At 39.4% G+C, this 18,088-nt stretch overlaps 1 protein-coding gene across 4 annotated transcripts; it reads left to right on the top strand.

Annotated features, from left to right (window-relative positions):
• Positions 1-271: 271 nt before the first annotated feature.
• Positions 272-15,687, top strand: LOC105051371 (uncharacterized). Of its 4 annotated transcripts, none has more exons than XM_073242952.1 (7): positions 272-686; positions 1,040-1,386; positions 1,515-1,620; positions 1,976-2,108; positions 2,216-2,959; positions 9,254-11,216; positions 15,078-15,371. In XM_073242952.1, the coding sequence occupies exons 2-7, from the start codon at positions 1,188-1,190 to the stop codon at positions 15,173-15,175; spliced, it is 3,243 nt and encodes a 1,080-aa protein (XP_073099053.1). In that variant the 5' UTR covers positions 272-686; positions 1,040-1,187; the 3' UTR covers positions 15,176-15,371. The 4 variants fall into 4 exon arrangements, with proteins under 4 accessions (XP_073099053.1, XP_010930074.1, XP_019708454.1 ...); XM_010931772.4 differs by having other exon boundaries at positions 273-686; positions 14,999-15,687; XM_019852895.3 differs by having other exon boundaries at positions 273-686; positions 1,008-1,386; positions 14,987-15,687.
• Positions 15,688-18,088: the final 2,401 nt, after the last annotated feature.

Genomic DNA, 18,088 nt, shown 5'->3' with positions numbered 1-18,088 from the left:
AAGCCATCTTATCCCTTGAACCTACCCACTTGCATCCAGCACATGGGCATGCACCATGGCGGCTGGTGAGACCAAAACCATCTTATCCCTTTGAACCTACCGCTTGCATCCTTGGTGGGAGAGAGGGGTTGACGTTGACGGCGGTTACCCTTTTGGCCTGTTCCCCCCGGTTTTGTTATTTCAGTCCAAACGCAGTGTCATTTCAGTCAATTCAAACAAAAAAAAAAAAAAAAAAGGAGGGAGAATAAAGAGAAAAAAAAAATCAAGTGAAGCCCACTCCAGCGAGAGCGATGCTATGAACACACACAGCAAGAGAGTGAAAAAAAGAAGAAAAAAGCTTGCTTCCGAGAAAATCTTAGTTAAAGGAAAAAGGAAAAAGGAAAAAAGAAACCCTAGAGAGGTTGGTTGGCTCTCCGATTCCTCTCCCTTCCAATCTGTCGTAGCTTGATCCAGTTTCTCTTTGCTCTGGCATTCGGATTCCGAGGGAAAGTTAGGGTTTTCTTGCCGCAATTCGTCGTCGCCAGATCTGTGACTGGATTTCACCCGCGAAGCGCCGAATGCTGCTCTCCGGGGGCAGGTGATTGGTAAAGAAGAGGTTTTCTGCACGCAATTTGGTGGATGGTGGGGGAACCTAGCTTCAGAGCTCGGAAGGGAAAGAGATCAGAGGCCATTGTGCTGTGGAAATGGTAAGATGTGACAGTTAGATGGATAATTTCTAGATTTTTTTATATACTTTTTTGGTTCCTTTTCTGCTGAGATATGAAGAGATTGCTTTTGCTGGGTTGTGAAAAATTCCGGTAGCTTTCTTGTCTTTTCTTGGACAATGCAAATTCCTGCTTTTAAGTTTAATGAATTAACTTACCAAAGGAAGCACTTAGCTCGGACGATGATTGCATCATCATTGTTTTGATCCAAGTCTACAATCGCAGAAATCTGTCTGAATTTTAAGATAACAATGGTCGTACTGACTGAATTGATGGATTGCTTGTTTCTGTTCTTTTCTGCAGTCTAGAACAATAATTGTGACTTTTTATCACAGGCTATGGTGGTAGAACCACCGCCTGACGTATTCTAGATGGAAGATTGCATGTCATGGGATATTTTGTTGGATGGGAGTCGTCAGTTTGGTGTGTGAGGAAGAGGGAGGGGTGGAGCTGCAGTGAGAAGGGACCTTGTGGTTGGAAAAGATGCCTCCTTCGCCTGCATTGAGGTGCTCTCCTGGAAGGGACCATAGAATGGAGAATACACACAGGAGGGGCCGAAGCTTTGAGAGTGGGCTGATGCTCAAAGCCAAAGACGACGATCTTGCACTTTTCAATGAGATGCAGAATCGTGAGAGAGAAAACTTCTTGCTCCATTCTACAGATGATGTTGATGACTCTATCTGTAATGCTTCTTGTCACCCTTGTTTTAGTATCTGCACATTTCATAGCCTCTATACTCCTGTTCTTTACTGATCAATATGCTAGTATTACGTCTTGGCTGTTAACCTTTTTTTTCTTTGATGTTATTAGCAAAATTGAGATACTTCTCAGATTTCAAGCTCAACATCAACATTCCAGCTCGAGGAGAGAGCAGCGATCTACTGAATGCAGATGGCGAGAAAAATGACTATGACTGGTGAGTTCCTTCCGCAAACACATTTTACTCTTTTATATTGTGAAACAAAATATCCTGTTCATGTTGAATCACGTATGGAGAACTTGGATACATGTCTTATATAAGCTATTAGCTGATGTGGTATTTTTGTTGACATTGGAAATTTGTGAACTCTAAAGGGGAAGTATCGGAAGCTAACCTGTGAATTCTTGGAATTGTTACAACTGTCCAATACCTTACAGAATTTACATAAGCTTTCCTTCTGATGTATTTATTACCATTGGAAACATACGTAATTCCATATTTTCTTCTGGTTTCTCTATATGTTGTTAGTAGTTGTTAACCATATAATGCTATGGTCATTGCTATGAAACAGGCTGTTGACTCCTCCTGATACTCCTCTTTTTCCTTCATTGGATGATGATGATGATGATGAGCCTCAATCGGTTAACCTGGCCCCTAGGGGGAGGCCACGAAGTCAACCTATTTCAATATCAAGATCGGCCATGGTAAGCATTATTTCTTTATCATTTCTTCTTCTATTTTGTGCTCCAAGTAGCTGCTCAATATTTAGCACTTTTCTAGGAGTGTCCTTCATATTTATCTATGATCACAGGGTGAGAAGGTGCACAGGACAGGTAGAAACAGTGCCAGTCCGCATCAACTAAGCCCGTCCCCCCGATCTAGTTACAGTGCAGTTCAATCGAGAATAAGGCCATTCTCAGCTCCTCGCTCTAGCCCACCTCCTGTTTTACGACCAACAACTCCTTCACGAAGGGCAATAACTCCTCCAACTAAGCCATCAAAACCAACTCCAAGGTCTTCAACTCCGACATTACAAAGGATGAGCACTGGTTCAAGCGGGCAGGTGTTCTCCTCTGGAGCAAGGGGAACTTCCCCAGTAAAGGCAAGTCGGGGTAATTCTGCCTCACCAAAATTTCGAGGTTGGCAATCAAACCTCCCTGGTTTCTCCTCGGATGCACCACCAAACCTCCGAACTTCTCTATCAGATCGGTCGACATCACGTGTGAGGGGGTTGTCTCCGGCATCTGGAAATGGAAGGGATTTATCATCAAAATTTCGAAGGCAGTCAATATCACCTTCTTCTTCCTCGAGAAGTGCCAGCTTGTCACTTAGTCATGAGCGAGATCGCTTAAGCTCTTATAGTAAGGCTTCTTCTGCTGAAGATGATGTGGAGTCGATGCACTCTGTATCTGTAGGAACATATGGCAGCTCCATGGCAAGGAAAAATGGAGCATTAATGAATAGCAGAGCTATGGCATTCTCTAAGAAGCCATCGAGAATGCCATCTGCGAATTCTGCCCCGAAAAGATCTTTTGATTCTGCACTTCGACAGATGGTAAATTTCATCTATAGCTCCTTCTATTATTATCATTATTTGAAATATTCTGGAACAGTTGTTATGATATTTGACTATTTTGCCTTAGCTTCAATGGTATCTCTGGAACAATTATATGATATTTGACCATTTGTTATCTCTGGCTTTCTGCATTAGCTTAAAAAGTATCTGTACTTTGTTCAAAGAGCAAGTCAAGTCATCTGATTTGTCAATTGAAATTGTCATTAGTTTTAAGTAAACCTTTATTCAACAAAAAAAAATACTAATGTCATATTTATGTAAATATTAGAAAATAATGAGCGGTTGCTTAACCATGCCTCCTAGTCTTGTTTTTAACCAATCTTGTCTCTTTTCAGTCTCTACCCGTTGCACTCATTTAGTTTATTAATAATCTCACAACTTGTATTCTTCTGCTGCTTTAGGAGTGAAGGTTGGTGGGACATCCTGCTTCTAAATGGAAAAAAGTTCCCTTGAATCTCATGTTTGTAAAGTTGCTTTTTCATGGCCCCATGTACTATCTTCCTTAATCTCACTTCTATTCGAACTTCAAAGACTGCCCATTAGAGCCCAGATAATAGTGTCTAATAAAACAAATTAAAGTGAGGGTGCTCTAATTATTTGAATTTTCATTTTTGTATAGCCAACTTAAGTTGTGATAGAATTTCTTGTATTAGAATCTGCCTTATTAGAGCCCAGATAATAGTGTCTAATAAAACAAATTGAAGTGAGGGCGCTATAATTATTTAAATTTTCATTTTTGTATAGCCAACTTAAGTTGTGATAGAATTTCTTGTATTAGAATCTGCCTTAATCTACTTCTTTATTCTGATGTTGGACTCTGTATTGTGCATACATTAGGACTATGTCTGCTCGATAGGGGTCTTGAGTTTGGTTGGACTTGTAATTGATATTGGTGGGAAGGGAACACACAAGAGGGTGGTGTTTGCATCTAGCGCCTGCATGCCCAACCCATGCTTAGTGAGGGTGATAGAAGTAAGCCCCTCAGTTTGTTAAGCTACACCCAAATCTGATTGTTAGGCTTAGTGTTTTGAACATTACTTCTCACGTTTATTATCAGGAGTTATAATCCTCTGTGACTATGATTTCTCAAATCCTTCATTGCAATTGTTAGTTGGTGTTTTAAATTTCTAGTTCTTTCTTCAACCCTTAAATACAAACTCAAGCCCATTTCAATATTAGTGCTGTTTCTAGCCTTTATTAGCCATGCCCATAACATTCAAATGTGTTCACCAACACTTCATTATCAAAAATTCCAACCTATAAGCTTTGTTTTGCATACTTTACAACCAAATTTTAGCTTTTTAAATCCTTTAAATACTTTACAATCAATATTTTGAAAGTGTAAAATGTTTGCTACAATATCATCATTCTTTAGTATCACTATCTTGCAACCAATATAGAAAGAAACTCCAAAAAATGTAAGAAACTTAATTATTTAATCTCTCTCACTCTTTTTTTAGATAGCAAAACTGATGTAACCAAATGGTTTGGATCATGGTTCGTTGAACCGTCCCGAACTGGATGGTTTAGGGCGTTTCGAGCCATGTCGGTCGCAAATTGGGACAGTTCGGCCCTTCAAATCGGAACACTAGATGATGGAGAGAAAAAAAGAGAAAGAGAGAGGGGAGGGAGAGAGGGGACACTGTTGATGGAGGGTCGGTGGTGGCCTGTCGAGGCCGTCGGAGGGCTACGGAGGTCTCCGCGGCTCCAAATCGTCCGATAGGATATTTAATCAAGAGAGGTAGAAAGAGAGGGAGAGCAAGGGCACCAGAGGGAGGCATAACTGGCGGAGAGGCCGTCGGAGGGCGCTGGATGGCTGCCGTGGCCACTCCGCAGTAGAAAAGGCATGGGCGAAGCTATTGCCGCAGAACAGGGGCGACGGTCCCTGTTCATCATTTTTTTTTTTAAAATGATGATGAATAGCAATGTCGGCAAATCCATTATCGGCTTCATTATGGTCAGTTTTTCCTAAAAAAATCTTATGAAATAGGGGTGATCGCCTCTATTTCACGTCCGCAGAGTGGCGGGCCGCGATTTCGCCTTCTGGTGGTCACGGCGATCTCTCCGCTGGCTTTCCCTCCCTCCTTTTGTTTTTCTCGCCTCTCTCTTTTGGTCGCGATTAGGTGGAGGAAGCGGAGGCTTTGGCGACCCTCCGAGTGTGCCTGCAGCTCACTTGTAGCCACTGCCTTTGTCTCCTTCGGCCCTCCTTTCCCTCCCTCCCCTCTTCTCCCTCCCATTCCCTCCGCCTCTCCTCTCTCTTTTCTTCCTCCCTGGTTTGTTTCTTCGCTTCTGTGTCGGTTCGCACTGCTCTGGTCCGGTATGGACCCATACCAACTTATATTGCTGGCCGGCCGGCATAGGTCTTGGTATTGGTTCTGTATACCTTGGTTTGGACTGTTCTAATCTTGTTTTGGTGTAATTTTCAGCTGGTACTGTATTTCCATATTTAATCAAGTTATTCTGAAATGCTTTCATGGTAGTGTTTGGTACAATTCCAGAGATGCACCCTTTCTCATGTGCAGCTTAGCTGTCAATGCAGAATGCATTACCAGACATGAGATATGAGCAGGAAGATCAATAAGAAGGATTGAGTATAAACAGATAGGAAAAAATAGAAAGAACATTCTAGAAAAATAAAAAACATTAGTAAACAACAGTTTACAGGCAGAAAGAGAAGTCCTTGAAACAAAATTAGTGCCAAGTTGATGCTAATTGCACTTACAACAAGTGTTGTATGGGCAAGGATATGAAAATTGAATTTAGACACATTTCCAAGTGTTTGACTTGGCAAGAGAGGAAAAATGGATGATACAGGGATAAATTAAGTTATATATTTATTTTTCAAACTATATAAAAATATTAGAACATATTATTTGTTACAGTCTTTCACTGTATGTGCTTTTCAAATTTCCTCATTAAGAGATACAAGACAAAGGATATTTTGTACAGTTATTTCAATATCTACATCCTTTACCGGTCTCTAAAAAGGAAAAAAAGTCAATATCGATATTATTATGGTGGGTTGAACTAATCATTGGAAGAGTCAAATTATCCATCTATCCGCAAAAGCTGGAAAAGCAGCTAAGTCTCCAAGTGTGTGATGTGTATTTGATTCAGATATGTTTCCGACATGTATCCTTGGAGCCAAGCACGAGTGTCCATGTAATATTTGCTAACAACCCTTCTTACATGCTTCATAATGTTTACTAGTATTGTGCATGTTCAAATGCATATGACTTTTAAAAGCCCCTTTCGGAAGCACGAGAGAGAGAGGGAGAGACCCTTTCAAAAAAATGTGAAATAAAATATAGAGCTGCTTGGGAATCATGAGCTCTAGAAAGCATGTGGCGGCCCTTTTCAAATGCATATCCTGAAACAATTGTCAACAAGTGGAGTCAGAAATGGCGGTGGAGTCCAAATGGGAGAGTTCCCATTGTAATACTAGATAGTTCAAAAGCTCTTCATCACACCTTGTAATTACCAAGGGAAAAGATGCTTACCTTTTAGCTTGAGAGATAGTGAATGTCAAATTTCACAAGCATTCCGATCACAATTGTCTCTATCATCCATGAATAACACAAAACAAGGGGCTTTCCAAATATTTTGTTAAAAAAAAAGGGAAAAACAAATGCGTAATGTCTAGAAGCTGATGTTAGTGCTGGATACAGCTTTTTCGAAGAAGGTTTATTTGTACACTTTGCAAATTCTGTTCTGTAAGACTAGATAATTCGTTGAACAAGAAAGCATCATTGCTAGAGGTGTTGATCTCTCCAAATGTTTTTCTCTAAACATTAAATTTAGAAGAATACTCATTAACCGCAAATATTGTTCAAAAACTTTAACTAGTCAAAATGTATTCCTTTGAGGGATAGTTCTTACATATGCCAATTTTTAATTTGTGATATTAGTTATTAAATTGTCGTCATTGTCGTTGTCATCGTCATCTAAAATTTCTCCCATCAGTTATCGGATCATTTTTATAGTAACCTCTAAGTTGAAGGGGCCATATTAAAGTCTTGAGCACAATTTACGACTGGTTGCCCACTTTGGACATCACCTCTCTAGAAGTTGGTGCTGAATTCCAGGCCATGGTAAATAGGCAAGAAAGAGGCCTGCTATGAAACCTTTAAGGGTACTTTCTTGAAAAGGAGATACACGGCAGTGGTTCCATTTTAAGCCTTTGCAACTTAGGAAAAACCCTCTAAAAATTTCCTCTAAACTTGAAAAGATGTTACACAAATGACCAAATAAAATGCATTCCCATTGGGGTGTAACCCATGGTAACATTAGGTTTAGAGTCAGAAGGGGGATGGGAGCAAAAAAGAGAAAACCAGCCCACAGCCTGGTATTAATATCCACAAAAAGTTCATTAGCTAAGTTTCATCTATTTTTACACATTTACGTACAATTGAGAAAACAGAGATATGTAATACAAATGCCTTTAGCAGCTCATCTATGTGCATAGCTAATATCTGGTTTGGGAACCTCTAGGTATGGGAGGTTTCTTGATTTCAGGTTTCACAACTTGGCGAGTATTTAAAGCAAGGATCAATTTAATCTAATTTTTGGAATCTTTTAATGTTAAATAGTTATGATTTTTTAAAAAATAAAGTGCTGATAACCAGTAGAACATCGTACAAGCATGCCTGAACTGCAAAGTGCAGCCATCTCAAAAATTTATTTTTAAACATTTTTTATTCTATGCACATTTCTGCCAATTGGATTTGTTATTATAGTTTTCAAAGTGAACCTAACAATTGATGTCTGATTAGGTCCAAACTCTTTCTTAGAAAATCAAATGCTAATTTGACCATGCTTTGCAGTTGCCACATTAGTGTGGCATTCTCAGGCATCATATTGCTATATTGAAAAATTATAGATGAAGAGAATTAAACTGAACGTTGTTTAAATATTTCGTTTTATCTATGAAGTGTTCTTGTATAATCATAACATCTGGGATAGGAGCAACTTGATATGCTCATGCTTGAAGGGCAGTCCAAGAAACTTTAAATCTCCAAACAGTCAGAGGTTGGATAAGTCTGATGTGAAGAAAGAAGCCTGCCATGGAAGGAAGTAGTTTTCTTTCAATAGATTTTAGATTTCTGCGGGAGGAATTGTTTTGTGGTTTATGAAATATTGTTGATTATCATCCTTATATCTGTTGCAGCACATAAAAATGGTGATTTTATGTTTGGATCCCCAATTTGTGCATATCTTTTTCTAATATCATATTTTCTAGTCTACTTCAATCTCCTTATACACATTTACTGATCAGTGTTTATTTTGTTACCTTTATTTTGTTTGCATCTTTTATGATTTGCATAGAGAGATTATTTGCTGAGATATAGATTCCTGTTTTTGCAATCTGGGCTTACTTATTTGCTGAAATTTCAAATAGGCAAATAGGACTAATTTGGGCCTTTCACCATTTATATTATTCTTTAAGATACTAGACATCGGACCTCAAGTTACAGCACAACAATAGGCTGAGTTAAGGTAACATAGTCTGGCCCAAGATCCATGCGAATAACTATACCTATTAGGATAATCTCCTCCACCACCTCCTGCTCTTCCCTGCACCCCCCCTCCTCCCCTCTCCCCAAAAGTAAATAAACAAAGAAGAAAAAAACCCTTTCAAATTGCACAAATCTGCCGAGGAGATTGTGCAAATTCGACATATATAAAGTTTCTTGTTAGGATCAAGAAAATATAATGAGATAAAAGTGAAAAAAGAACTAGAGAGTTTTACAGAATGATGATATGGTGGTCTTTTTCTGATAATAATATTATGTTATCATGAAACAAACGTACTAACCATGTCACTCTTTGGACCATAAAAAATTCATAAAGTTTTGCCATCTTGAATGAACCTCAGGTATTTGTCATTATATTGTACTATTCAGGTCATATAGAACTAACTATAATGATGGTGCCTCTTATAAATGTTATAATTCTTGTGTTTTACGGATGATGATATACAAAAGAACTAGATACATATGTAGCTCGGCAATGAACCTTCGCTTGCATGTGCTCTTGCTTCATTACCTTTTAAACCGTATTTGCTCATTTTGCTGTTGCTCTTTCTCTTGGTCCTGATTTGATGACTGCAAGTTTTGGCTTCATTATTCAATGTCTTAATGACTGCATGCTGTTGTCTTTTTTTTTTTTATTCTGTTCCTGTGTTCATCATCTGGTAATAAATTTAGCAAACAACCTAATTGGCATATGCTTCTTATGTTAACACTAAGTTTCTTTGGCTTTACATTTCTGTAGGACCATAGGAAAACTCCACAAAATATGTTCAGGCCACTTTTATCAAGTGTCCCTACAACCACATTTTATGTGGGTAAAGCAAACAGTTTGCACCGGCCTATGTTCTCTAGAAATTCTTCACTCACAACAAGCAGCAATGCAAGCTCTGAGCATGGAGCCAGTGTTGCACCTGACATGGAGGATAGTGACCATGAGCAGAGTGATCTGGCTGGTGACTGGGGAAAGACTCAACAGCCCGATACCCAAGAGGAGGTGTTTATATTTGATAAAGTGGATGAGCTAAATGAAGATGCAGGTCATAGTATTGATGCACATAAGCTTCAAAGCAGTAATGAGTGTTCTGATGAAGGGATGGCCGATAAAAACTTTGAAGAAGCTATGACTGACAAAATTGATTCACATGAGTTAGAAAATTCCATTAGCAATGTTGGTGATGCTTCAAGTATTGCAGCTGCTTCTCAAACTTCAAATGCTGCTAATGAACATTCTGAGGTTGGCTCTCATGGAATGACTGCCATTTGCTCTAAATGTGGAAAACACTTCCATGTCATGGAAGCGGATGGTGATATGGATGTCTGTGAAGAATGTGCTGCAAAGAATAGGCTTTTAGCTTCTGTAGAACTTGGGGCTAATGTTCGTGTAACTCATGATGAAATGGTTGAGCCTAGCATTTCAATTGGAAAAGATAGATTATGTGGTGAAGTGCAGCTACAAACAGGAGTGCTCAAACTGTCAGAAAGGAAGGGTGGTGAAGTTATGGTTAGTCAACATGGAAGGAGCAGTGGACAAGAGCAACCCGATTTCTTGGAGGATGGTTCTCCATTTCAGTTGGCAAAGGATCAGGAAGAGCTAAACATTTCTCAACAGCAAATGGACAGCCAAAGTGAAGTGAGTATTCCTGAATTTGATAATAGAAACAAGTCTCAACAATCACAACTTACAAGCCATCCAAGCCTCAGGTTTGACTGTCCTGAAGGTACAGGTATTTCGGTACTTCTATTGCAAAGGTCAAACAGCAGCAAATGGCCTGTTGTGCAGGGCAGATCTTTATCTGCTACAAATATACTTTGCTCTGAGCCTTCATATGCAAGAGATCATATGAGTATGAGTGTGATGAGACGCAGCATTGGTAGGGATGGTGCCTCAGTTTCATCTTCTGTTGATCTGGGATCATCTAAGTACACGGACATCTGTGTTCAGCGCCAATTAAGCAGCAGGAAGGGTGAGATAGACAATGTCCGGAGTGATTGTAACTCAAGTACTAGAAGTATTGGTTCACATTCAGAAATTTTGATTAATGCCACTGAAGCTCCAGTTCTTGCCAAAAGTGAAACAGTAGCAGATTTTGAAAGCTTTGTTGGGGGTACGGAGAATGAGGCCCAGCAACAACAGTTTTCTGCTACTGAATTACATAATTCTTTTAAAGGTACAGAGGCGAGTACCATGGAACATGCATCTGTTGGGCAAGCCATTGTTGATGGAGATGCATCTGTCTATGCTGATAGCTGCATGGCATCGAATGCATCTGACTCACAATCATTGAGTCACCTATTGAGCATTAATTTGCACGAGGCTTTCTTAGCTGATAACCTAAATGATGAGGAATGCACATCTTCAAACAAAGCTGACGAAGCTTTCTGTGAAAATAATGAAAGAAATATCCGGGATGCAGCAATAATTGCTACTCCAGATTGCTCTACTAGTGCAGAAGATCATATGCTAATTGATACCGGCTGTCGAGTTGACATTTCTGATGCTGCCACCCATAGCTCTTCTATTGTAGTCATAGGAGAACAAAATGATCATTATAATTCTCAAGACTCACAAACTGAGTGCACACCCTCCCAAATATCAGGTAACATGGAGGATATCCATGAAGGTCGTATATCCACAACGTCAGATAAGGATGCCTTCATTTCTGCGACTCAGTCTAACATTGCTGAACATCATCACTGTATTCACGGTATGTGGCTTTCCACCCCTTGTCATGTTATTCTGTTATGATACCGTTAGTAGCCTTTTTCTTTCCTTCAAATTATCTTGTGTTTTTCATCATTATGCATTAGAATGCTTTGTCCTCCCATTCTGGATTTTATTGTCATAGACTATCGTGCTATGCTGACAGAGTGACATGATTTTTGTAAGGACTGACCAATGCTTAAAAACTGCCTTTAAGCACCAATACTTTGGTTATGCTACCATTTTGCAGAAATTATAGTTTTATCTTTTTGTCAGTCATTTTCCCAAGCAGTTTATAAGACCTTGTTATGGTCTGCAATGCATTTTCCCTTTGTATTCTTTCTGTGCACAATTGTTTATTGCTCACTGCTCCCTACAAATGTGTGTAGAACACCCCTTCCACCCCCCTTTTTTTTTTTTAAAAAAAAAAAGCAAATTCCTTTTGTAGAGAGAGTTATTATGTTGTTGGTATTTTTTGCTTATGCTGTTGACAAGTGTTCTGTTGTATGTCAGGAAAATGTATATTCTTTAGCTTAAAGATTTAATCTTTAAGCATCATAACAGGATTATGAATGTCATAGATGCAAAGTGTATTAGTTAATCCTGTGTGCATTCACGTGCACATTTTCCCATTAGTAATTGAACAGTCACAGAACAACAAAAAGCACCTAGATTTGTTGGAAGTACATTATTCTTTATCACCTAAAAAGAGAGACTATGCCTCATTCCGGTATATACTAAAATTGATCATACGTATGCTAACCTCTTCAACAAATTCTGGAAGTAACTCATGCTTCTCAGGTCTCTGCCATTGCACATAAAGGAGATCCAATGGATATCAATATTGCTTAAAGCCTTTCAAAAGCTCATACTTTATTGACTTCATGGAGCTCTGTAGTTTCCTTCCAGAAAAATGAATCTTCATAGTTCTGTTCTCCCCGCTGTTACCCAATTTTTGCTTGCAATCCATACTAAGTAGCATTTCCTTGATCTGAGTTGACTGGGAAAAGGCCTTTGTCTTTTTCTGAGGTCCAATTCTATCGAGCATAGGCACTACAATCTCTTATTTTTGTTGACCTGAACTTTTCAACTACAATAGCTGCATGAGTTTGACATCTATTAGTTAACATTTGTGAAAATATTCATACTTTCCATTGAGAATCCAGCCTTGATCATCCTGTCTTCCATGTCCTCACCAAAGCATGCTTTAACAAAAGCCTGTTGTAGGAACAGTTGGATCAAGATGTGATATGAAAGTATATGCTTTTCATGAGCGATTTCAAGGAAGCAGGAGGATAGTGAGAGCACAGGTAAAGGAAATAGAAAACTAAGTAAGCTCTCTTTCTGTATCAGACGATAAGAATGCATCTTGAACTTAATTACCTACCATGAGGGTCATCTTGTAGCCTCACTTAAACGACCCAAGGAACAAACATGTATATTCTGCAATCAAGCCTGTCTATTAACGAGGTCACCTTATGAAATTAGCAAACAATTAAGAAAAACAGGTTTTTAGCTCAGGCATTGAACTTGCAAGACCTCCAAATTTCTATCCAATTTATAGTTCACTTATGATAAATATAATTTTAAATGATTCATCAAAATCACATTGAGAAGAGAGTGCACATGGGTATCTTCAAAAAGAAGCTCCTTATCGACATTCCACCTTCTCCCTTTTTGTTCTCACTTGAAATCCTTCCTCTGTTATCACAAAGGTGGTCTTTTGAATCCAAAAATCCTCCCTGTCAAGGGGATCACGACACCGTGAGAATGATTTTGTTCTGTCATGTCTGAGAAATATAGGACTAGTATCTATGAGATGTATGTCAATTCATCATGTTTGAAGCTAGAAAGGGCCGGCATGCTTTCCTAACATTAAGTCCAGATTGCTTGGGTCAAATTGCAGCTAAACACTCTTTACTCCAACAATAACCTCTTTTTTTGCATTATATCCTTAACCATAGTCTCTTTGAAGGAACGTTAGATCATCTTAATCTTTTAAGGGATCTAATAAAAAGCCCCTGGTTATCTTTTCCCAGATTATATCAAGGAAAGTATGAGATTCCCTGAGTATGTTGGAGGTGGAAAAGAATATAGACAGGAGGAAGAATGGAGATGCAAACAAAATCCATTCAAAAAATCCCCAACGTTATTCAACCATTAACTCTCAAATATTTAGCGCTCTGCACAGAGAAATCAATACAAGATTTGCTTTTAGAGAATACAAACCAAAGTTAAGCTTAAAACAAAAGCCAATCCTAACCATGGCATATGGTTTGTGGAGACTGAGGAACCCAAAATCATAAATATTGGTCTTAAATTTTGTCCATAAATGCTCGAGCTCAACCAGAACTCAATCGATCTTCCAAATGAGCTCAGGTAACTCAGTTTTATCCTAAATGCTAAATTAGTGAATTATGCAACTATAGTTCTTGGTAGTAGCAAAGTGCAAAATGAGGTCTCATGTACCTCATCCTGGTTACATTCTTGCATCATCTTTATCATGCATGAATTTGATCCGTACAACATTGTTGGTATGATTTTCTTTCACTTCTCCTCATACTCTTATGCTGCTCTAGTTCTGTTATATGTCCATCTATCCCTTGATTCCTCAGTACATTTGATCGAGCAGTGAAATGATTGTAGTAGTAATTTCATTTATCTGGAATGTCACTTTTGTTTCTATTTCCACTATAACTGCACCATTTGTGCCACCAATCCCCAGTTCATATTCTTCAAAACCTTTCATCAATTTCACTTTTATGTTGTACCATGATTTCATAAGTCGGTTACCAAATTTTGTTTTTGATTATTATGTGCCATGGTGCCTTCTTCATCCTAGAAATATATAAACAAAATAATGATAAATCTATTACCTAATGAAAATCTGAAGCTCTTTCCTTATGTTGGTTGCCAGATTTTTGCTTCTTTTGATTCAGCTCAACCATGAGCATCCCAGTTAATTTCCCGATTAGTTTTTCTCACTTGTTTGCTATAAGTGGAATTGCTTGAAGTCATTGTGTCAGTGCTTGGTGTGCTAATAATGGAGTGCTTTGATGTTTCCCATATTCTGGTGGTTTTTGCCTTTCTGGAGCTGTTGTGTTTTTGCCCCTGGTAAAAAATTCATGAGAATATATGCTTGAACCAATGTTCATTCTGAGTCAATAATATGAGGCAAGGATCTCAGTTCTCAGGATGAAAAGTAAATATTGATAAATATAGACTATTTTGAGTGAAATTTGGAGAATAGGGTCTTGGCATGTTGTAGATTGCTTGCCATACATATCCTTTTGTTTACTCTTATTGAAATTCTACTGTTACCAATATTTTTCGATCATGTTTTACAAGGTACTTAGGATCGATAAATGAATCTGCTGCTGTTGCTCTATAGCATGTATTATTAATAAGCAATAGATCCAAATGTCTCCATATAGAGGTGCATGTCACCACAGGAGGAATTAGCCTTTCTATTGCATAACCTTTGCAGTTCATTTTAGCAGCTGGTATCATTTGGTGATGTGAAAGATTTTGAATGTAGTTCTTATAATTTGATTGACCTTCAATTTAGAAACATTAAAACTTACAGGATGAAGACGACTAATATGACTTTGTAGGCGTGCTCTAATCACTAAAAATAAAAAGAACAACGTCTTGATATTCCAAGTTTCAAATCTCCCACATCATAGTTGCTTGTCCACCATCAGTTTAGTTTATTTTATCAGGAGGAATTTGTGAAATGATGATTTTATTTCGACTGATAATTGCCTTTGACAGAAGAACCAACAGTAATGGTTGAAGGTCCAAAGAAACAAATGGTAAGAAGCTTGACACTGGAAGAGGCAACTGACACCATACTCTTCTGCAGTTCTATCATTCATGATCTGGCCTACACGGCTGCAACAATTGGGATGGAAAAGGAGTTTGTTCCACCTGAGATTCCCCGTCCAACAGTTACAATATTAGGAAAAACTGTTTCTGATCTGAAAGACTCATGCAAGATTTCCAATAAACGGAGTCCATATTCACGAAAGGTCAAACGGAAAAAGGTGGAGACTCTGACCCCATTACCATCTGCAGAATTGGGAAATAGTTGGAAAAAATCAGATTGTACACCTCCCAATCCTGAGGTTTCAAACACGGTGGATGGTGTAAAGCCTCCAAAGCTGGAATCAAAATGCAACTGCACAGTGATGTAGAGAGTTCTAATTCGTTCAGCGCATATATTTCGATGAGAATTGCAATGTTTGCCACGTTCTCCACCCTTCAGTCCAGTATTTGTAGAGATCTCTATATTCTTTCTGAAGAATGAAATTTATATACTTTCAGGGGAATATCAGCATGTATGCCCCCATTCCAATGTATTTGTAGAATATGCCACGAGCTGGTAACGTTATCTTGCAAAATTATTGTCTTTTTGGTCCGTTCACGAGGTGAATCAGAGGTTTGAGACAGTCCATCTCACTGTTTTCCTGTTAGTCTCGCTTTGTGCTGATGATCTGCTGTTTTGTTTTGCATCTTCTGAGGAAAGGGTGCAGTATGAGTTATTCTTTTGTAAATTCTCTTAGTATTGCTTTTTGGTGAGTAACTGAATGTTTGCATTTCATGAACTTTATTTTAAGAATTTGCTTGAAAGGGGATTCACCAAATGTGCTAATTCAGATGTCTGCAGTCTGTAATTTTTTACTTTTCCAAATGATGCAATCTCTCTCTATCTCTCTCTCTCTCTGCTTTGCAACTCTAGGCTGAAATGCAATACTGCTATCAATCACCCGCTAATAATCACTACTGCTCAAATTGCTCGGTGATTGATGCCATACATAGCCGGTGTATGGTGCTAGTTGAGCTTTGCTTTCTCTTGAACCGACTAGCGATCAGTGGTAGGTGATCTTTAGAATTTTCTGTTGAGCTAAACAATTTCCTTGGTGATCGAGATGTATCATTTGATAGGTAAATATTTCCCAAAGTGCTTGGCGAAAATTTCTTATATTCTTTCGAAATGGAAATGGGTCTGGGCAGGCCTAAGGATTTTTGAGTTCACCGCATGCATTTATAATATGAAATATGAAATAGGAAAGGGGCCACAAATAATACCATGAGCCTTGTTCGTGTTGATGGATGCTGTTGCAGTCTCTTTTTTTTTTTTTTTGGTGGATAGTCGGTAGCCGGTCTAGAGTCGATTAGGAGCCGTATCTGTTGGAAAGTGGTGGGAGTGTCGGAAGATGATGTGCCATCATCGGAGAAGGTGCATACGGTCAAAACTGAGGGTGGCGAAGTTGATCGAAAAAGAGTGGTGCTGGGCTCTGCTCAGTATCAGAGTGGAAGGGTCTGCAAAATAAGTCCCGTCGGAGGTAGCTCCAGTGAGGATCTTCCGACGCTCAAATCAGTGAAGTAGCTCGAGGAGAAAGAGCGATGGAGTCTTTGGGTTGCAAAATAGTATGCATATCTGGAGGGGTTTTCGCTTATCTCTATTTATAGAGGGAGCAAAATGAATAATAAGAGGATAGGTAATCATGTCTATCATATCCTATCGTATGGTGCTGCGTGGGCGTTTTTAAATGCTTACGGCAGGCATGCCTTCTACTCGACGTGCTTATGGCGGCGGATGCTATCGGATGTGAGATGTAATAAATGATCCTGTAGGCGCATTTAATGAAGTCATAGTATCTTATCACGGCGCGCAGCTAGCTGGTCAGAGTATGGTATCTCAGTGACATGATCTTAATGTGGTCCGTCAGAATGACATGGTGGTCATATTCAGTGCTCAGCTAGTCGGTAGAGGTCCGTGTTGTCGAAGTCGGCAAGATAAAGCCATGGGGGGTGGTGCCCCACAGTCCAATGGTGTAGGCAACTGTGCATCGTACCGGAGAAGTCGGTTAAAGGTCGGCATAGTGGACCGTGGGTAGCATGTAAAACCTAGTCGGCTTTGTGTCAACTGGAAGTATGCTGCTCTTAGTTGATCGAATGTCCACGATGGTGGCCGACGTCGATCCTGTCGGTCGAGACTCATGAATCCGAGTTAGATTGAGTGGCAGTATCTTAGTCGATGTAGCTCCTCTAGTCAGCTCGGAGACGAGAAGAATTGATAGTTGACTAAGCGATGGGGATCTACCCCAACATCTGCCCCCAAGTCCCGAGTCTGATTGCGTGGTTTAGTTGGGCGAAGGGAGTTCGTCTTTAAGCAGATCCGAGTTGCTTTTGCCGACTGTCACTCACTTGTCATGTCGCTTCGTGGGATGGACCGTCGTCTTATCTTTTCTTAGAACGTGTGGTGGTGCCATCCCATCATAAGTCGTGCGGCAATAAATGCCGTAAAGCTCGAGGTGATCTTTCTTATCAATGACAGAAGATCAGCTGATAGAGTGATAATAAACATGTGTACCAGAGTCATCCGCATATCGAGCGTTTGTTGGCTTGTCTTATTATCATGCAGATTCAGCTTATTCGGCGAGATCTGAGTAACAGTGCATCGAATAGGCATCAAGATCGTTGGTCGAGATAGCCGCCATGTGTCAAGATCTTTAAGTAAGACATGGTATTCGGTGTCGATTCAGGCCGTTGAAGGGATTTATAAATAGGGGTTGATCTCCTCCCATTTTCGGTTTCATTGTTTCTGCTCCACCTCAAGTCTTTCTTATCTTCTTCTTAGCAGAGAGTTTAGGTAGTATCACTGGCGAGTAATCTCCTCTGGTGCTGGTCTTCCATCGCCGTCATCATTGCCGCCAGTCTTTTCCTCTAAAGGTTTCTTTCTCGATCTTTTTTTCTCTTTCCTTGGGTTTCTTCTGTTCTCCTTTTTATGGCTTCCATTGGTAGAGAATCCAGAGACGAGAATCAGATCAGTGATCGGGGTTCTCAGGCTCCAACCGTCCAAAGGGTGAC

Source organism: Elaeis guineensis, chromosome 9 (assembly GCF_000442705.2).
Source record: "Elaeis guineensis isolate ETL-2024a chromosome 9, EG11, whole genome shotgun sequence".
Classification (NCBI taxonomy): Eukaryota; Viridiplantae; Streptophyta; class Magnoliopsida; order Arecales; family Arecaceae; genus Elaeis; species Elaeis guineensis.
This window is presented reverse-complemented; position numbering and strand designations above follow the sequence as displayed.